The sequence below is a fragment of the Eptesicus fuscus genome, chromosome 25 (genome assembly GCF_027574615.1).
Source record: "Eptesicus fuscus isolate TK198812 chromosome 25, DD_ASM_mEF_20220401, whole genome shotgun sequence".
NCBI classification, from domain to species: Eukaryota; Metazoa; Chordata; class Mammalia; order Chiroptera; family Vespertilionidae; genus Eptesicus; species Eptesicus fuscus.
The window spans coordinates 1,794,492-1,815,170 of NC_072497.1; the positions used below are offsets into that span (position 1 = coordinate 1,794,492).

At 60.0% G+C, this 20,679-nt stretch overlaps 1 protein-coding gene across 1 annotated transcript in view; it reads left to right on the top strand.

Annotated features, from left to right (window-relative positions):
- The window catches only part of IL16 (interleukin 16), a 90,675-nt gene that overhangs the window by 24,393 nt on the left and 45,603 nt on the right, over positions 1-20,679 (top strand). Inside the window, 7 exon segments of the mRNA XM_054713273.1 lie at positions 679-1,022; positions 10,292-10,400; positions 11,751-11,902; positions 15,505-15,615; positions 17,821-17,935; positions 18,580-18,653; positions 20,056-20,272. Of these exon segments, the coding sequence (XP_054569248.1) occupies positions 679-1,022; positions 10,292-10,400; positions 11,751-11,902; positions 15,505-15,615; positions 17,821-17,935; positions 18,580-18,653; positions 20,056-20,272 (1,122 nt within the window).

Consider the following 20,679-nt stretch of genomic DNA (forward strand, 5'->3'; position numbering starts at 1 on the left):
TCAGGGCCTATCGGGGTCTTCCGGCTGCCGGCCCGGGCCTTCCTTTTTCCATGCTGCCCCCTGGTGGTCAGCACATGTCATAGCAAGCAATCGGTCTCCGGTCAAACTCCCGTGGGGACAATTTACTTATTAGGCTTTTATATATATAGGTTTTTATTGATATCAGAGAGAGAGGGACAGACAGAGAGAGAGAAACATCCAGGATGACAGAGAATCATGGATCAGCCGCCTCCTGCAGGCCCCACACTGGGGATCGAGCCCGCAACCCGGAGATGCTCCCTTGGCCGGGAATCGAACCCGGGACCCTTTGGTCCACAGGCCGACGCTCTATCCACTGAGCCGCACCGGCCAGGGCCTCCCTGTGAGCTTTTGTCTGAAGAGTGGCTTTAAGTTTAAACGTGCCAGGGGCCCAGGTCTGCCTGACCCACCAGCCCCTCCCGTGATGAACGCTGGGTCCCCCACGGGCTCCTGCGGCTCTGGGCGTGCGCTTCCCTTCCCTGTGCCTCAGTTTCTCCGTCTGGGAAGCTCTGGCCGCCCTGAGCCTGGGAGCGGACAGCGGGGTAGCCACTGGGGGTCCCTGAGCCCCGTCTGGCGACAGCAGGGACGGGCCAGGGGACAGGAGGGCGGGTCCTTGTCATCAGGGGTCCCATTCTCCTTCCTGCTTCCTGTCTCCTCCAGGGACCTGTGAGGGGGTGGCCAGGCCCAGCCCCGTCGCCCCCCGGGCACCCCGGGCCCCGGAGAGGAAGAAGGGGAGCCCCCCCTCCCTGCTGCACATGGAGCCGCTCGGCCGCGCCGCCCGGAGCGGGAGACCCGCCAAGCTCCGGTCCCTCTCCCGGTCCCTGCTCCTCTGCCACGCCAAGGCCGGGGACGAGGGCTCCAGCCCGGACGAGCGCGCGCCGGGCGGGGGCAGAGAGGGGCTCTTCCACTCGCCCGTGCAGCTGGCAGACACCACGGAGGCCGCGGCCCTTCCGGCGGCCGGGAGCGACCGGGGCAAGGCCTGCAGGAGGCTGTTCTTCATGAAGGTAGGCTGGGCCGCGGGGCGGGGATGCTGGGGCCTGGAGGGGCTGCTTTGGGCCTGGAGGGTCTGACTGGGGCCTGGAGGGTCTGTCTGGGGCCTGGAGGGGCTGCACTGGAGCCTGGAGGGTCTGCACTGGAGCCTGGAGGGTCTGCCTGGGGCCTGGAGGGTCTGCACTGGAGCCTGGAGGGTCTGCCTGGGGCCTGGAGGGTCTGTCTGGGGCCTGGAGGGGCTGGACTGGGGTCTGGAGGGGCTGCACTGGGGCCTGGAGGGGCTGGACTGGGGTCTGGAGGGGCTGCACTGGGGTCTGGAGGTGCTGTCTGGGGCCTGAGGGTCTGTCTGGGGCCTGAGGGTCTGTCTGGGGCCTGGAGGGGCTGCACTGGGGCCTGGAGGGGCTGGACTGGGGTCTGGAGGGGCTGCACTGGGGTCTGGAGGTGCTGTCTGGGGCCTGGAGGGGCTGCACTGGGGTCTGGAGGTGCTGTCTGGGGCCTGAGGGTCTGTCTGGGGCCTGAGGGTCTGTCTGGGGCCTGGAGGGTCTGTCTGGGGCCTGGAGAGGCTGGACTGGGGCCTGGAGGGGCTGTCTGAGGCCTGGAGGGGCTTCACTGAGGCCTGGAGGGTCTGTCTGGGGCCTGGAGGGGCTGCTGGGGCCTGGAGCGTCTTCACTGGGGCCTGGAGGGTCTGTCTGGGGCCTGGAGGGTCTGTCTGGGGCCTGGAGGTGCTGTCTGGGGCCTGAGGGTCTGTCTGGGGCCTGGAGCATCTTCACTGGGGCCTGGAGGGTCTGCTCTGGGGCCTGAAGGGTCTGCTGGGGCCTGGAGCGTCTTCACTGGGGCCTGGAGGGTCTGCTCTGGGGCCTGGAGCGTCTTCACTGGGGCCTGGAGGGGCTGTCTGGGGCCTGGAGGGTCTGTCTGGGGCCTGGAGGGGCTGTACTGGGGCCTGGAGGGTCTGTCTGGGGCCTGGAGAGGCTGTCTGGGGCCTGGAGGGGCTGTCTGGGGCCTGAAGGGTCTGCTGGGGCCTGGAGCGTCTTCACTGGGGCCTGGAGGGTCTGCTCTGGGGCCTGGAGCGTCTTCACTGGGGCCTGGAGGGGCTGTCTGGGGCCTGGAGGGTCTGTCTGGGGCCTGGAGGGGCTGTACTGGGGCCTGGAGGGTCTGTCTGGGGCCTGGAGGGGCTGTCTGGGGCCTGAAGGGTCTGCTGGGGCCTGGAGCGTCTTCACTGGGGCCTGGAGGGTCTGTCTGGGGCCTGGAGGGGCTGCACTGGAGCCTGGAGGGTCTGCACTGGAGCCTGGAGGGTCTGCCTGGGGCCTGGAGGGTCTGTCTGGGGCCTGGAGGGGCTGGACTGGGGCCTGGAGGGGCTGTCTGGGGCCTGAGGGTCTGTCTGGGGCCTGGAGGGGCTGGACTGGGGCCTGGAGGGGCTGTCTGAGGCCTGGAGGGGCTTCACTGAGGCCTGGAGGGTCTGTCTGGGGCCTGGAGGGGCTGCTGGGGCCTGGAGCGTCTTCACTGGGGCCTGGAGGGTCTGTCTGGGGCCTGGAGGGTCTGTCTGGGGCCTGGAGGTGCTGTCTGGGGCCTGAGGGTCTGTCTGGGGCCTGAGGGTCTGTCTGGGGCCTGGAGGGTCTGTCTGGGGCCTGGAGGGGTTGCTGGGGCCTGGAGGGTCTGTCTGGGGCCTGGAGGGGTTGCTGGGGCCTGGAGGGGCTGTCTGGGGCCTGGAGGGTCTACACTGGGGCCTGGAGGGACATCTGACCTGAGAAGCATGGGGCTCGTGTTGTGTGTGGCGGTGCCTTTGGGCCTTCCAGACCCTGGGGATGGCGTCACACGGGATCGCCTTAAAAGCCAACTCCTGCTGGTGTTGCTGAGTGGATAGAGCATCGGCCTGCGGACCGAAAGGTCCCGGGGTCGATTCCCCGTCAGGGCACATGCCCCGGGTGTGGGCTCCATCCCCAGCAGGGGGCGTGCAGGAGGCAGCCGATCCATGATTCTCTCTCATCATGGATGTTTCTATCTCCCTCTCCCTTTCTCTCTGAAGCCAATAAAAGTATTTTAAAAAATAAAAGCCAGACTCCCTGCCTCACACAGGGAGTGACTCATCAGAACTTTGGAAGGAGGAAATACACAGAGGCCAGACTCTCTCTCTCCCTCTCTCTCTCTCTCTCTCTCTTAATATATTTGTTTGTGATGCACCACATACACAAAATGAAAGATAAAAATGCTGTGATCAATACGTGCCAAAAAAGCATTTGGGGCCCTGGCCAGTTTGGCTCAGATAGAGCGTCGGCCTGTGGACCGAAGGGTCCCGGGTTCGATTCCGGTCAAGGGCACAGGCCCAGGTTGTGGGCTCCATCCCCAGTAGGGGGCGTGCAGGAGGCAGCCGATCCAGGATTCTCTCTCATCATGGATCTCTCTCTCTCTCTCTCTCTCTCTCTCTCTCTCTCTCTCCCTTCCTCTCTGAACTCAATAAAAAAAAAATATTTTTTAAAAAGCATTTGGCAGAACCCAGCGCCATTTGGGACTTGGCATCAGGGTAGTGCTGGCCCCGCGCAATGCGTTATGGAGCCGCACCTCCCTCCGTGCTGTGTCAGGCGCGGACTCTGCAGAGGAGCCGGGCGGACAAGCATGGAAGTGATTTTCCCATGACGTCGCTCGGCCCTGGCGTCCCATCGCTTCCTCGGTGTTTGAAAACCTCGGTCAACTTTGCTCCATCACATTGCCTCTCACGGACATGGTCCCGGTGCCGCTGGCTGAGGCCGCCCGGCCTCTCACCCGGGAGGGACAGGGGCGGGGACGGGGACAGGGACGGGGCTCAGATGCAGACCTACACCCCAGGGTCTAAGTACCTGAAAGTCACAAGTGAAGGCAAAACGTGTTTAGAAATGGATTTGTCCTGGCCCTGACCGGTGTGGCTCAGTGGAGAGAGCGTCGGCCTTCGGACTGAAGGGTCCCAGGTTCGATTCCTGGTCAAGGGCATGGACCTTGGTTGCGGGCACATCCCCAGTGGGGGGTGTGCAGGAGGCAGCTGATGGATGTTTCTCTCTCATCGATGTTTCTGACTCTCTCTCCCTCTCCCTTCCTCTGTGTAAAAAAAAAATCAATAAAATATATTAAAATAAAATAAAATAAAAATGGATTTGTCCTGTCCACCCAGCCTGACAAATCACGCCTTTGCAAGGACTGGGCTGGTGGGTGCGCTTCTCGGAGTTCGGCTTGGGAATGTGGCCGCCCAGGGGCTCCCATCCTGACCACAGGACCTCCTGTGCCAGCATGTGGTCGCCAGCAGGTCTCTGACCGTCCCTCTCGCCCCCCCAGCCAGCGCCCCCGACCCCTCCTCAGCCTGGGGCTGGGCACCCCCTGGTGCGATGGCTCTGGATGGGATAGACCCCGGGGCACCCAGGCTCCTGGGATGAGTCTGTGCGCCGCCCCCCTCGTTTGTCCTCAGTTTCCCTCCTGCTCGATGGCAGGTCACCAGATCGCCAGGCGCCAAGCCCGGATGGCACAGGGGACCAGCTCGGTAAACACTGTGGCAGGAGGGGCGGTTGCTATGGAGTCGAGGAGGCCGCCCGTGGGCAGGGACGCAGCCCGAGGGGCGCGGGTCTGGAGTGGGCTCAGGGGTCTGCACCGGGCAGGGCTGGGGCACCCCCGCTGGCCGAGCCGGGCGCGTGGGGGGCCCCCGGGGCCGCCTCCCTGAAGGACTCAGATGCTTTGATCCGGGTGGGAACGGCCTCCGGGGGGGGGGGGGGGAACAGGCTCCTTCTTTTTCACAAATTCAAAATATTGGTCAGACAGCCACCCTGCGCGGCTGACTCAGCCGGGTGAGGTCAGCCCGACGGCTGTGGGTGGAGGCGGGCGGGCGGGCCTGGGAGCACACAGGCCGCTCTGTCTGCCCTGCGAGCGGCTGGGGGGGGGGGAGAGGGGGGGGCGCTGAGGGAAACCCTACCCTTTGGCCACTCGCCTCTTCCTGCCACAGGGGAGCGGCCCGGGGCCCAGAGCGGCCTGGAGGGGAGTGTGGGCTGCAGGTCTCCCACGGAGCCAGCTGTGTGCCGTGTGTGTGTGTGTATGTGTGAATGTGTGAGTGTGTGTGAGTACGTGTGTGAGTGTGTGTGTGAGTGTGTGTGTGTATGTGAATACATGTGTGTGTGTGTGTGTATGTATGTGTGTGAGTATGTGTGAGTGTGTGTGTATGTGAGTGTGTGGGTGTGTGTGAGTGCCTGTGTGCTTGTGTATGTGAGTGTGTGTGAGTATATGTGTGTGTGTATGTGTGTGTGAGAGTACATGTGGGTGTGTGTGTGTGTATGTGTGTGTGTGAGTGCGTGTGCATGTGTATGTGTATGTGTGTGTGTGTATGTGTGTGTGAGTGCCTGCGTGCGTGTGTATGTGAGTGTGTGTGAGTGTATGCGTGTGTGTGAGTACGTGTGTGAGTGCCTGCATGCATGTGTATGAGTGTGTGAGTGTGTGTGAGTGCCTGTGTGTGTATGTGAGTGTGTGTGTGTGTGTGTGCGTGTGTTCCTGCGTGCGTGTGTATGTGTGAGTACGCATGTGAGTGTATGTGTGTGTATGTGTGTGTGAGTACGTGTGTGTGTGTGTGAGTGTGTGTGTGAGTGCCTGCGTATGTGTGTGAGTGCCTGTGTGTGTGAACATGTGAGTGTGCCTGTGTGTGTGTGTGTGTGTGTGTGTGTGTGCGCGAGTGCACACGTCTGTGTGTGAGTGTGTGTGTGGGGAGGGAGAGCAGGCTGGGGTGGTCCCTGTGCAGGAAGTGGGAGTGGGGGCTGCAGGTGTGATTGCTAGAAGCAGAAAGAGAATGCCGGGGACCAGCCATACTTGTAAGAAATACCAGCCACACTTGGTTAACCGCGATTGTGCTGTTCCGATTAGAGAAGGGCCTTCTAGCCTGGCTGGGAGTTGCAGTGGCACCTGGGAGCTCACCTGGAGGTGCAGGCCCTGCACCCCACCCGGGGGCTGCCTGTTACCATGGAAACATAACAGCCTGGTTGCAGAAACCAGGGACCCCAGCCCTTTGCAAACCCCCAGCCTTTGCATACCCACAGGCCTTTGCATACCCACAGCCCTTTGCATACCCACAGGCCTTTGCATGTCACCAGCCCTTTGCATACCCACAGGCCTTTGCAAACCCCCAGCCCTTGCATACCCACAGCCCTTTGCATACCCACAGGCCTTTGCAAACCCCCAGCCTTTGCATACCCACAGGCCTTTGCATACCCACAGGCCTTTGCAAACCCCCAGCCCTTTGCATACCCACAGGCCTTTGCAAACCCCCAGCCTTTGCATACCCACAGGCCTTTGCAAACCCCCAGCCTTTGCATACCCACAGGCCTTTGCATACCCACAGGCCTTTGCAAACCCCCAGCCCATGCATACCCACAGGCCTTTGCAAACCCCCATCCCTTTGCATACCCACAGCCCTTTGCAAACCCCCAGCCTTTGCATACCCACAGCCCTTTGCAAACCCCCAGCCTTTGCATACCCACAGGCCTTTGCAAACCCCCAGCCTTTGCATACCCACAGGCCTTTGCATACCCACAGCCCTTTGCATACCCACAGCCCTTTGCAAACCCCCAGCCTTTGCATACCCACAGCCCTTTGCAAACCCCCAGCCTTTGCATACCCACAGGCCTTTGCAAACCCCCAGCCCTTTGCATACCCACAGGCCTTTGCAAACCCCCAGCCTTTGCATACCCACAGGCCTTTGCAAACCCCCAGCCCTTTGCATACCCACAGGCCTTTGCAAACACCGAGCCCTTGCATACCCACAGGCCTTTGCAAACCCCCATCCCTTTGCATTGCCCACCTGGCACCCTTTGCCTACTTCCCAGGTCATCTCTGTCCTCCTCCCCAGTGTAAGCAGCCGCCTATGGGGGGGGCAGACAGATGCTTGTGGGTGACATGCTGCTCCCCACGCTGCTGGCGGGATTGGAACCCTGTCTCTGCCGCATGGGCTCAGGGAGGGACAGGCGGCCGGACCCCTTGGTTGTCCCATTACACGATGACCACGCACACGCACTGGCCGCCCGCCCCCGCCTCCCCCGCAAACTCGCTGCCGGAGACCTTGGAGCTGGTGCCCGAAGCCGGCCCTCTGGCTCCGGGTCCAGGCAGGGCCCGCGGGTGGAAGGACCCGGAGAAGGAGGGAAGCTGGGAGAAGGAGGTGCGGCAGCCTGTGCATTCGCCTCTGGTCAGCGGCTCTGTTTCCTGGCGTCGCTGGGCTCGGCCCCTCCACCTGCTGGGCGGGAAGGGATGCTCGGCTGGCCTGGCTCTGCGGGGTGGCCATCTGCTGCTCGGGTTGCAGGGGCGGGGGCAGGGCTGCTGGGCCCCTTCCATCACTGGGAGGGGGTGTGGGGGGGAGGCGGAGCGTGGTGCACTCAGCTGCCAGCCTGCAGGCGGACCCGCCCTGCTGCGCCCTCCTCGTGGGGGCAGATGACATGGGAAGTAGGCAAAGGGTGTTTGGGCAGTTCACATGTAATGCGGGCTGGGGGTTTGCAAAGGCCTGTGGGTATGCAAGGGCTGGGGGTCTGCAAAGGCCTGTGGGTATGCAAGGGCTGGGGGTCTGCAAAGGCCTGTGGGTATGCAAAGGCTGGGGGTCTGCAAAGGCCTGTGGGTATGCAAAGGCATGTGGGTATGCAAAGGGCTGGGGGTTTGCAAAGGCCTGTGGGTGTACAAAGGCTGGGGGTTTGCAAAGGGCTGGGGGGTTGCAATTATATAATTAATGTAATTAATATTATATTAAAAAATAAAATATTTACTATTTTCTAAAATATATTTTTACTGATTTCAGAGAGGAAGGGAGAGGGAGAGAGAGAGAGAAACATCCACGATGAGAGAGAATCATGGATCGGCTGCCTCTTGCACGCCCCCTACTGGGGATGGAGCCCACAACCCGGGCATATGCCCTGACCAGGAATTGAACCCGGGACCTTTCAGTCCACAGGCCGACACTCTATCCACTGAGCCACACTGGCTGTTTTACCCCTTTTTAAAAATATATATATTTTATTGATTTTTTACCGAGAGGAAGGGAGAGGGATAGAGTTAGAAACATCGATGAGAGAGAAACATCGATCAGCTGCCTCCTGCACACCCCCCACTGGGGATGTGCCCGCAACCAAGGTACATGCCCTTGGCCGGAATCGAACCCGGGACCCTTCAGTCCACAGGCCGATATCCACTGAACCAGACCAGTTAGGGCCGTTTTACCCTTTTCATTGATGAGTAGAAGCTGTTCGTTTTAACATGGAGCTTATCAATCGTGCCCTTTAGAGTTTGTGGGCTTTATGTCTAATTAAAGTTGTTAATCCTGCCCTAGCTGGTGTGGCTCAGTGGATAGAGCGTTGACCTGTGGACTGAAGGGTCCCGGGTTCAATTCCCAGTCAAGGCACATGCCCAGGTTGTGGGCTCGATCCCTAGTAGGAGGTGTGCAAGAGGCAGCCGATCCATAATTCCCTCTCATCATGGATGTGTGTGTGTGTGTCTCTCTCTCTCCCTTCCTCTCTCTCTCTCCCCCTTATATATATATATATATATTATAAATATATATATAAAACAAAACAAAAAACACCTGAAATTTTGTTAGTGCTTTGCTGAATTTGTAGATGAATTTGGGGCAGGGTGGGGGGGGAATTGACATTCGTAAAGTATTAAGTCTGCAGTTTCATAAACAGGACGTATTTCTCCGTTATTCAGATGCAAATGCCTTTCAGTAAGTCTTGCTGTTTTCTGTGGAAGAGGCGTCTGTATCTTTCATCAGATCAGCTCCTGGGCATTCTTTATTTCCTGGTCGAATTGTAAATGTCTTATTTTTAATAATTTTATCTTTGAACTAGAGGCCCAGTGCACAAATTCGTGCACGAGTGGGGTCCCCTGGCCTGGTCAGTTATCAGGACCCATCGCCGTCTTGCCCAGTCCCGATCAGGGCCGATTGGGGACTGCTGGCCGAGGGGAGGGACCACGGAGGTTGGCTGGCCGCGGGAGGTTGGCTGTGGGAGCGCGCTGACCACCAGGGCACAGCTCCTGCATCGAATGTCTGCCCCCTGGTGGTCAGTGTGTGTCATAGGACTGGTCGTTTGGTTGTTCGGTCCCTTAGGCTTTTATATATATAGATGACTGTTTTCTGGTGTATGAAAATGCAATTTTAAAAGTTTTTAGAAATTCTTTATTTTAACCCTTTGCACTTGCTTGCTTTTTTCTCGATTCCTGCTACCGATGCTAACCGTGTTGAGTCACACTCGACATCCGAGTGCAAAAGGTTAAGCCCTAACCGGTGTGGCTCAGTGGATAGAGTGTCAGCCTGTGAAGGGTCCCAGGCTCGATTCCGGTCAAGGGCATGGACCTTGGTTGTGGGCACATCCCCAGTAGGAGGTGTGCAAGAGGCAGGCGATCGATGTTTCTCTCTCATCGATGTTTCTCACTCTCTGTCCTTCTCCCTTCCTCTCTGTAAAAAATCAATAAAATATATTTTTTAAAAATTCTTTATTTTAAGAAGAATCAGCAAAGGAAACGTGACCCATACATAGGGCACGGTAGAAAAAGATAACAGAACAATAACCTGACTTAACGTCAAAATACAGATTTTTAGAGTCCTAGATTAAACCTTCACGCAAAGATGTATTCTAGGACTCTATAAACCTCTATTTTGAAGTTAAAACAGCAGTATGATAAGACGAATACCCAAGAATGCAAGGATGGTTCGATACAGGAATGCTAGGATGGTTCAATACAGGAATTCAAGGATGGTTCTATACAGGAATGCAAGGAAGGTTCGATCTGAAGACATCTACTTCTACAACATTCACACGACGAGTGTTTCTAAGTGCCTATGACGTGCCAGAGCGATGGAACGTAGTTGGCCATCTTCTCTAAAACCTACCCCCACCCCCACTCGCCACTGATGTCCCTCACAACACTGACCATTCTCTGTAATGATCTCTCACTTTCCTCTGTTTTCTTGCCTACATTTCACTAACACGGCATTTCCCCAAGATCAGCGTCCCTGTTCGCGCTGCGTCCCCCACGGCGACCCTGACACGTGGTCGTCCCACAGTCCTTGCCCACGTCCTGCATCAGAGCCACATCCACGCAGCCTCCCTCCTCGGGGTTCCGTGTTCGTGAACGCGTGTCTGGGACTCCGTGGGCGGCGGTGCCTCTCGCTCCCTCCCTCGCGGAGCCTGTGATGAGTGGAGGCCACAGGCGGTACTGCCACGCTCGGTGTCCGCAGCTCAGTGTTCCAGGCCCAGGCGGCGGTTGGCGCTGACCCGGTGGATGAAAGATGGGGCTTGTTTTGCAGGAAGCGTCCACCGCCTCCTCCCAGGAGAAGGCCGGGAAGCCGGAGGCGCAGAGCAGCAGCTTCGCGCTCCCCAAAGCCTGTCACCGGAGGACGCGCAGCAACTCGACCAGTAAGCGCCCGCGGCCCCCGGGGTCGGGACTCGCCTCTGCTGCCTGTGGGACGTCCGTGACGGGCGCGTGGGGAGGGCGGGTGTCCCCTGGGCCTGCTGGTCTGGGAGCATTTTCACTGCGTGCGCCGCCCACCAGCGGGAGGGCCTCTGGTCTGGGGTCTGGTCAGCCCCTCTGTGGGCTCCACACGGTGAGAAGACGGGACAGAGGATGGAAAACAGGGCCCTGGAATGTGACATCCTCCTTGGTCTTAGCAAGGCCCTCTCTCTCTTCGGGCCTCTGTCACCGCATCTATAAGGGATGGGAGGGGAGAGGGATGGGAGGGAATGGGGGGAGGAGGGAGGGGAAGGAGATGGGAGGGGAGGGGATGGGAGGAGGGTGGGAGGGGAGGGTGATGGGAGGGGAGGGGCATGGGAGGGGAGAGGGATGGGAGGAGAGGGGAGGGAAGGGGGTGGGAGGGAGAGGGATGGAGGGAATGGGGGGAGGAGGGATGGGAAGGGAGAGGGATGGGAGGGGAGAGGGATGGAGGGAATGGGGGGAGGAGGGAGGGGAAGGAGGTGGGAGGAGGGAGGGATGGGAGGGGAGAGGGATGGGAGAGGAGAGGGATGAGATGGGAGGGGGATGGGAGGGGAGAGGGATGGGAGAGGAGAGGGATGAGATGGGAGGGGGATGGGAGGGGAGAGGGATGGGAGGGATGGGGAATGTGAGGAGAGGATGATGGGAGAGGAGAAGGATGGGAGGGGAGGGGAGAGGGAGGGGAGGGGGGTGGGAGGGGAGGGAGGCTGGCCTTGTTAGTCCCTTCCTGGGAGGCGCTGAGTCTCCGCTGGGCCAGTCGGTTGGACGGTTGATTGGTTGTTGTTGCACCAGTGTGTGCATGTGTGCACTTTCGTGTGTGTGCATGTCTGTTGTGCGGGAACATGTGTGTGCCTTCATGTGTGTGCATGTGTGCTGTGTGTGTATGCGTGTTATGCGTGTGCCTGTGTGTGTGCAGGGGGCAGTCGGGTCCTCTCGGGAGGGGGATGCTGCCTGCCTGTCCCCTCTGGCTCTGCCGTCCTGGGCACGGTTTCCCTTGCTCCGTCTCCTCCGTGGGGATTGCACACCCCCGACAGCAGGGGCTGCGTGTGGCTCCCTGAGCCCCGCACACACTTGTCCTGCTGGGAGCTGAGGGGACACGAGGTGGGGGTGCCTGAGGGAGGGGACCCCCGCCTGCTGCTCCTCTGTGTCCCCGTTGCCTGGGCACTGGGTGCCGCGTGTCCACGCTCACGCGAGCTCAGGAGGCCTGCGCACTGGGCGCCGTGGAACCCTGTTCTCCCCGGGAACCACACGCTCTCTCCTCCCCCTCCCCTGCCCAGGTGTCAACCCCTACTGCGCGGCAGACACGGATCTCCCAGGGGCTGGGACCACGGCCGCCTCCACGGACCCCACGGACCGGCTGTCCTTCTCGCTCTGCAGCGGCAGGAAGGCGCTGTCCCAGCAGCTGGACGGCCCCGTGGGCAGGGCCGGGGTGAGGCTGCGGGGCCGGGAGGGGGGACGGGGGCCCACTCAGGGGGGCTGAGGAGGACGTGGGGTGGTTTCAGTCCACAGCACTGCAGGGGAGGCCACCTGCGGGCCTGGCCACCGCGGGGCGAAGGCCCACATCAGGACGGTCACCCACTGAGCCCCGAAGTGCTAGGGTCCTGGTCACCCCCAAACCAGGCTGTGTGGACCCTGTGCCTCCGGCCCAGTGACCCTGGGGGTGGCAGGTCACACGGCTGTCGGACAGCGGGGACTGGACGCTGGCTCCTCAGGACTGACGTCACACACATCGCCTCTAATTCTTTATTGTTTATTTTTTTAAATATATTTTATTGATTTTTTTTAGAGAGGAAGGGAGAGGGATAGAGAGTCAGAAACATTGATGAGAGAGAAACATCGATCAGCTGCCTCCTGCACAACCCCACCTGGGGATGTGCCCGCAACCAAGGTACATGCCCTTGACCGGAATCGAACCCGGGACCCTTCAGTCCGCAGGCCGGCGCTCTATCCACTGAGCCAAACCGGTTTTGGCTGCCTCTAATTCTTAAACGTGGGAAGGCACTCCTATCAGAACCGGGAGGACCGGAAGCCCGGCCAGGCTGAGCCCATACATCCCGAGCCCTAAGCGGCCACAATCTGAGCTCAGCCCGTGCGGCTCCCCATTCATGCCCTCCCGCTGCGGGCATCAGCTGCAGAGGGGGCGCCCAGCAGACCGGAAGCCGGTGTCCCCCCAGGTCACCGCAGCAGCTGCCCTCCATCCCGGCTCCCTAAGCCCCTAGGCCCTGCCCAGCTCAGGGCTCCCACTGCCGCTCGTGGTCACGCAGCGCCCCCTGGTGGCCACGCATGTACCTCCCTCTGGACACCCCACCTTCAGAGGCCTCCTCCCTGCTGAAGGCTCCTGAACCCCCCAGGGCCTGGCACCGGCACCAGGGCTCCCCAGCGAGTCTCGGGGTGCCCCCCTCTCTGCCAGCGTCCTGTCCCCCAGACCAGGAGCTCCCCCAGCCTGGCCGGAGGCAGGGGTGTTTGTCCCCGACGGCTCGGCAGGTGCTTCCTTGAATGACCATCTTTTCTTTTCTTTTTTTCTTTTCTTTTCTTTTCTTTTCTTTTCTTTTCTTTTCTTTTCTTTTCTTTTCTTTACTTTTCTTTTCTTTCTTTTCTTCTCTTCTTTCTCTCTCTCTCTTCTCTTTTTTTTTTTAAATATATTTTATTGATTTGTTTACAGAGAGGAAGGGAGAGGGATAGAGAGTTAAAAACATCGATGAGAGAGAAACATCGATCAGCTGCCTCCTGCACACCCCCCACTGGGGATGTGCCCGCAACCAAGGTGCATGCCCTTGACCGGAATCGAACCTGGGACCCTTCAGTCTGCAGACCGACGCTCTATCCACTGAGCCACACCGGTTAGGGCTTTTCTTTTCTTTTTTATATTTTTATTGATGCCAGAGAGGAAGGGAGAGGGGATAGAGAGATAGAAACATCCATGATGGGAGAGAACCATTCATCGGCTGCCTCCTGCACGCCCCACACTGGGGATCGAGCCTGCAACCCGGGCCTGTGCCCTTGACCGGGAATGGAACCTGGGACCCTTCAGTCCGCAGGCCGACGCTCTGTCCACTGAGCCACACTGGCCAGGGCAAATGACCACGTTTCCTATTGCAAATGGGAAGCCTGGGGAGCCCGGGGCTTGACATGCTGGCTTCCCAAGTGCAGAGGACCTCACAGGCGGGGAAACCGAGGCACGGAGGGTCCGCCCCTCCCCCAGGTCGCCAGGTGACCGGGGCCAGGTCCAGGGCCAAGCGCAGTCTGTGGGCGCCGAGTCCCAGGGGGCCCCCACGCCCGGGGCCCTCGCCCAGCAGCTCTGGGTGCCCGAGCGAGAGAGGCAGCTGCTCGCTGCTCCTGGGCACGCGGCTCACGCCTGTCCGTCTCCCCGAACCTACGTTCTACACCAAGCGTGTCACACTCAGAGGCGAACCCGGGCCGGATAAACAAGGTTTGCGTGGATGTGGCCGCAAAAGAACAAAAGCTCCCATTCTCATAGACACATAGGTTTGTTTCGATGGGGACGTGCCGACGACAAAGGGCTGAGATAAACGAGTCATCGTTCACATAAAGTAATAGAGCTTTTTCATAAAAATCAGTATTTTTTTCTTGAACATTGACTCATCAGACCCTGAGTCACTGCACAGATGAATAAGTGTCACGCAAACAAGCCCATTTTTCCCGTTCTCCGAAAGCGAGGTATTTCCTGTTGCGCACACCAAGCCGGTCAGTCCAAGACGAAGGACGTGGCCATCGGCTGCTAGAACGTTCGCTGCCGGCGTCAGTGGGGAGAGATGGTGCGCCTGCGCGTCAGGCGCGTGAGGGACGTGAATGCAACTCGATGGCAGTCATCAGTCATTAGCGAATGGTGTAGCTCGTTATTAATAACCCTACATAATGCCCTAACCGGTGTGGCTCAGCGGATAGAGCGTCGGCCTGCGGACTGAAGGGTCCCAGGTTCGATTCCGGTCAAGGGCATGTACCTTGGTGGCAGGCACATCCCCCATAGGGGGTGTGCAGGAGGCAGCTGATTGATGTTTCTCTCTCCTTGATGATTCTGACTCTCTATCTCTCTCCCTTCCTCTCTGTAAAAAATCAATAAAATATATATTTTAAAGAAAGAAAGAAAGAAAGAAAGAAAGAAGAAATTTTACATAATAAAAGCCTAATATGCAAATCCACTGAATGGCTGGAACGCTATGATGTGCACTGAACACCAGGGGGGCAGACGCTCAATGCAGGAGCTGCCCCAGCTCGCAGGCCCCAGCCTGCCCCCGCCCCCCCATCACCCCGCAGGTCACCCCACATTTCGGCCCTGATTGCTGGCCAGGCCTAGGGACCCTTCCTGTGTACGAATTTTGTGCACCCGGCCTCTAGTTATGTACAACAGGATAGTGTAAAAACTAAGTTACAAAACTTTTATTAAAATGTTTCTTACAGCCAAAACCAGTTTGGCTTAGTGGATAGAGCGTCGGCCTGTGGACTCAAGGGTCCCAGGTTCGATTCCGGTCAAGGGCATGTACCTTGGTTGCGGGCACATCCCCAGTGGGGGATGTGCAAGAGGCAGCTGATGGATGTTTCTCTCTCATCGATGTTTCTAACTCTCTAACCCTCTCTCTTCCTCTCTGTAAAAAATCATATTTTAAAAAATGTTTCTTACATACCGTTATACTGGCTGGGCTGCAAAAATATCCCTTGCGGGCCACGAGTGTGACATGCTTGCTGTACACGTTCAGGCTCGGCACCTGCCCCCGCCCACCCCCGTGGCCTGGTGCAAAGAGGGGCCTCAGTTAATTGCCCCCAATTCTGTGGAGGGCCCTCCCGGCAGCTGGCTCTCCAGCTCGAGACGTTGGTTAAAGGGCTCACGTCCCGGTCAGTGTGGCTGTGCCGGTTCCTGGCCCTGCCACCTGGACGGCCCCACTGCGCGCCTGGGGCGGGTCTGCAGGGAGGCGGCTCTGCGAGACGGGGTCCTCTCCTCGCTGGGACCTGCCCCTCCCCGCGGCGGGTGTGTCCTTGTCCGTGGCCTCAACTCCCACCCGGTCCTCCCTGCAGGGCGCGTGCAGGCCCACGCGGTCACTGAGCACAGCGCAGCTGGCGCCGCCCTCAGGGGGTGCCCAGGCGTCCGTCATCTCCAGCGTGGTGCTGATGAAGGGCCAGGCCAAGGTGAGTGGGACCTGGCCAGGGAGCTTCTGGGAGACGCCAGGCTCTGAGCAGCTGTGTGTCAAAGGCAGGATGACACAGGGAGGGTGATCCTGGCAGGGGCGGGGCCACACATCCCAGGTTCTGTCACTGTCCCTCCTTCCTTCTGGGTCCCGGGAGCTCAGGGAAAGAAGAGATGGCAGGGGTGATGGTGGCAGGGAGCTCAGGGAGAGAAGAGATGGCAGGGTGAGGAATGAGCTCAGGGAGGGAAGAGATGGCAGGGGTGAGGGATGAGCTCAGGGAGGGAAAAGATGGCAGGGGTGATGGTGGCAGGGAGCTCAGGGAGGGAAGAAATGGCAGGGGGCAGGGGTGAGGGATGAGCTCAGGGAGGGAAGAAATGGCAAGGGTGAGGGATGAGCTCAGGGAAGGAAGAGATGGTGGGGGTGAGGGATGAACTCAGGGAGGGAAGAAATGGCAGGGGGCAGGGGTGAGGGATGAGCTCAGGGAGGAAAGAGATGGCGGGGGTGAGGGATGAGCTCAGGGAGGGAAGAGAGGGCAGGGGTGAGGGATGAGCTCAGGGAGGGAAGAGATGGCAGGGGTGAGGGATGAGCTCAGGGAGGGAAGAGAGGGCAGGAGTGAGGGATGAGCTCAGGGAGGGAAGAGATGGCAGGGGTGAGGGATGAGCTCAGGGAGGGAAGAGATGGCAGGGGTGAGGGATGAGCTCAGGGAGCGAAGAGACGGCAGGGGTGAGGGATGAGCTCAGGGAGGGAAGAGACAGCAGGGGTGAGGGATGAGCTCAAGGAGGGAAGAGACGGCAGGGGTGAGGGATGAGTGGTATTGCCCCTCCCATCACAGGGTAACTGTCTCCAGGCCTGGGGTGTATCCCAGCAGCCCACTTTTGGGGTGGTAAATCCTTGCTTGTCCCCCCTGGAATTTAGGTAGAAGCATGTTAAAGAGAGTTCACTTTTAAATCATTGGCCGTGGCCAAATGCACGCAGAATGGAAAGGGCACCGGGACTCGTGCAGGCGACCAAGGATGGCAGGCTTTACGTTGACGGGCATGAGTCAGCACATGTGTGGGCACCTGTGTCCTGGGCAGACAGAGGGCCCAGAGTCCAGAGCAGGTATTGGGTCAGAAACAGCGGCCTCCCATCCACCTGTTGCTGCCCATGGGCACCAGGCCCGGTCACGCACAGGGTGCCCCACGTGAGTGAGGCCAGCCCATGGCCTTGTTGTGGGAGGCCCCAGTTCAGGGGCAGGAGGCAGCTCAGGCTGCATGAGGGCCTGGGCCAGAGGGTGGGTTCCCGGGGAAGGCAGCCAAGATTCCCGCTGCCGGAGGGGGAGCTCTGGTTGTTGGCAGGCATCTTGCTACTATGGAAACACTGTGCGAGGGGTGATGTCGCACCACTTTGCAGGAGGAGAAGGTGAGGTCAGAGGCAGGGAGTCGATGCAGGGCCTCCATGTGCAGACTCTGCAGGGGCCACAGCCTGTTGGCCTCAGGGTCACAGGTCTCCATTCTGCTGTGGCGTCCAGAGCTCCCTCCCTGAGCTCATCCCTCACCCCTGCCATCTCTTCCCTCCCTGAGCTCATCCCTCACCCCCGCCGTCTCTTCCCTCCCTGAGCTCATCCCTCACCCCTGCCATCTTGTCCCTCCCTGAGCTCATCCCTCACCCCTGCCCTCTCTTCCCTCCCTGAGCTCATCCCTCACCCCCGCCGTCTCTTCCCTCCCTGAGCTCATCCCTCACCCCTGCCGTCTCTTCCCTCCCTGAGCTTATCTCTCACCTCTGCTGTCTCTTCCCTCCCTGAGCTCATCCCTCACCCCTGCCATCTTGTCCCTCCCTGAGCTCATCCCTCACCCCTGTCATCTCTTCCCTCCCCGAGCTCATCCCTCACCTCTGCTGTCTCTTCCCTCCCTGAGCTCATCCCTCACCTCTGCTGTCTCTTCCCTCCCTGAGCTCATCCCTCACCTCTGCTGTCTCTTCCCTCCCTGAGCTCATCCCTCACCCCTGCCCTCTCTTCCCTCCCTGAGCTCATCCCTCACCCCTGCCATCTCTTCCCTCCCCGAGCTCATCCCTCACCCCTGCCATCTCTTCCCTCCCTGAGCTCATCCCTCACCCCTGCCGCCTCTTCCCTCCCTGAGCTCATCCCTCACCCCTGCCGCCTCTTCCCTCCCTGGGGCCGCCCAGTGAGCGGGACCCCAGGGCCCTCTGACGGCCGCTCTTCCCCCAGGGCCTGGGCTTCAGCATAGTGGGGGGCAAAGACAGCATTTACGGTCCCATCGGCATCTACGTCAAAACCATCTTCGAGGGGGGAGCGGCGGCAGCCGACGGCCGGCTCCAGGAAGGTACGTGTCCAGCCCTTCCCTGGATCCCCCGCCGTGGAGGTGCTGGGTGGCGTGGACCCCAGGCCTGGGGCTCCGGGGCCTGCACACTCCGTCCAGCTGGGCCAGAGACCGAGCGAGTCCCCCTCATTCTCACGCCGCCTTCGTTCGAGGTCCCTCTCCCTTCCTGGCACCCACTGGCCTCCCTTCCCTTCCCTGTCCCTGCCCCTCCCTCATACCCACTGGGATGGCACTGGGCGGGGCCCTGGCCCTGACCCTGGCAGGTCTGCCCCGGGCCGGCTGGCAGTGTGCGAGCCCTGGACTTTGTGCAGGAAAGATTTCACCGGCGAGTCCTATGCGGTGACTATGAGGGAACGTTCTTTAGAGCTGGGACAGCGAGACAAGGACGGGCCAGGCTAGAGGAAGCCACGGGAGCACCTAGGGGGTGGGGAGGGAGGTGACAGGGACCAGGCCAGGCCACATGCGCCTGGCTAGACCAGAGGTGCCAGGGGGCTTGTCACACTGTCCCCCACAGATTCCTGAGGTGGGGCGGGAAAGGACAGATCCAGAATGAGAATCTGTTCGGTGCAATCGCTGGGTAGGGGCCGGGTCTCAGGGTCCCTGCCCGGGCAGCCCTCTGCCAGCCCCCATTTCTCCCGTCCCCACAGGCGACGAGATTCTGGAGCTCAACGGTGAGTCCATGGCCGGGCTGACACACCAGGACGCCCTGCAGAAGTTCAAGGTGATCGGCTGTGCCCAGGAGACACCCCGCACGGGCTTTGGGCAAAGGGGGCCATGCTCAGCACCCCCTGCCTCGCTCACACCCGCATTCACACCCGGGTCTCCTGGGCGGCCGCGAGGCTGGGGGGCCATGGGACGGGGCCCTGGCTCAGGGCGGTGGTGGTGGGTCGGGAGGGTCCCGGGGAGACCTCAGCCACTGCAGGTTGGCCGATGGTTTACACATTCTGTGTTCATGTTGATGTCGTTACAAATGTGCTTCGGTTTTTTTTAAGGCAGTTACCAAAGGCATTTTTTTTTTTCAAATGTTTTTAATGATTTGAGGGAGAGAGAGAGAGGGGAAGGAAGAGGGATAGAGATAGAAACATCGAGGGGAGAGAAACTGCCTCCTGCACGCCCCCCACTGGGGATCGAGACCGCAACCCGGGCATGTGCCCTTGACCGGGAATAGAACCGTGACCTCTTGGTTCATAGGTCAGAGCTCAACCACTGAGCCAGTCAGGCTGAAGGTATTTTATTTGAAATATATTTTTATTGAATTCTGAGAGGAAGGGAGAGGGAGAGAGAGAGAGAAACATCCGTGCTGAGAGAGAATCACAGATCGGCTGCCTCCTGCACGCCCCCTACTGGGGATGGAGCCAGCAACCCAGGCGTGTGCCCTGACTGGGAATAGAGCCGTGACCTCCTGGTTCATAGGTTGACGCTCAACCACTGAGCCATGCCGTCCGGGCCGAAAGATATTTTTGCCTTAATAGGTTTGGCTCAGTGGATAGAGCGTCGGCCTGCGGACTGAAGGGTCCCGGGTTCGATTCCGGTCAAGGGCATGTACCTTGGTTGCGGGCACATCCCCAGTGGGGGGCGTGCAGGAGGCAGCTGATCGATGTTTCTAACTCTCTCATCTCCCTTCCTCTCTGTAAAAAAATCAATAAAATGCATTAAAAACATTAAAATCTTTAGAAAAGGTATTTTTGAGTCTCCATGTAGTTTAATAGTTCCAGACTCTAGTCTTTGTATGCCGTGGTCGGCAAACCGCGGCTCGCGAGCCACATGCGGCTCTTTGGCCCCTTGAGTGTGGCTCTTCCACAAAACACCACGGCCTGGGCGAGTCTATTTGGAAGAAGTGGCGTTAGAAGAAGTTTAAGTTTAAAAAATGTGGCTCTCCAAAGAAATTTCAATCGTTGTCCTGTTGATATGTGGCTCTGTGGACTCACGAGTCTGCCGACCACTGTTTGTATGTGCCACGTCTATGTCCTACGGGTAACACGTGCTACCTGTGTGCATACATACGTTCACACACACGCACGCACACATACACACACACGCACACACACGCACACACACACGCACACGCACACGCGTGCCCTCGCCCGCAGCCAGCCCGGTCGCTGCGCCCTCTCTCCCTGCAGCACGCCAAGAAGGGGCTGCTCAGCCTCACGGTGCGCACCCGCCTGCCGGCGCCCCCCGCCCCGGGCAGCCGCCTGTCGCCCCCGCTGGGCCGCTCGCTGAGCTCCGGCACCTGCGCCCCCCGGGCCGGCAGCGCCTTCCTCCTGGACACCCCGGAGGCTCCCGCGGGCACCGCCAGGCCCAGCTACAGGGTGCTGGTGGAGGTCTCGCTGCAGAAAGGTACAGGCTCCCCCCCCCGCACCCCCCAGGGCTGTCCCTGCCCTCCTGCCCAGGCCTCCCACCCAGGTCACCCCAGACTTTCCGTGCATGGAGTCGGTCCCTCGTCAGGGCGGATCCTGCAGAGCAGACAGGTCCTGGGGACAGCCCCCCCCCCCAGTCCATGTCCTGAGGCCCGGCCAGAGCTCAGGGACAGAGCAGACACCAACCCCTTCCTCCATCCCCCCTCCTCCTTCCCTCCCTTCTCCTCCTCCCTCCTCCCTCCATCCCTCCCCCTCCTCCATCCCTCCTCCCTCCTCCTCCTCCTCCTCCTCCCTCCATCCCTCTTCCACCTCCCTCCCTTCCCTCCTCCTCCTCCCTCCCTCCCCCTCCACTCCCTCCCTCCTCCTCCTCCTCCCTCCATCCCTCCT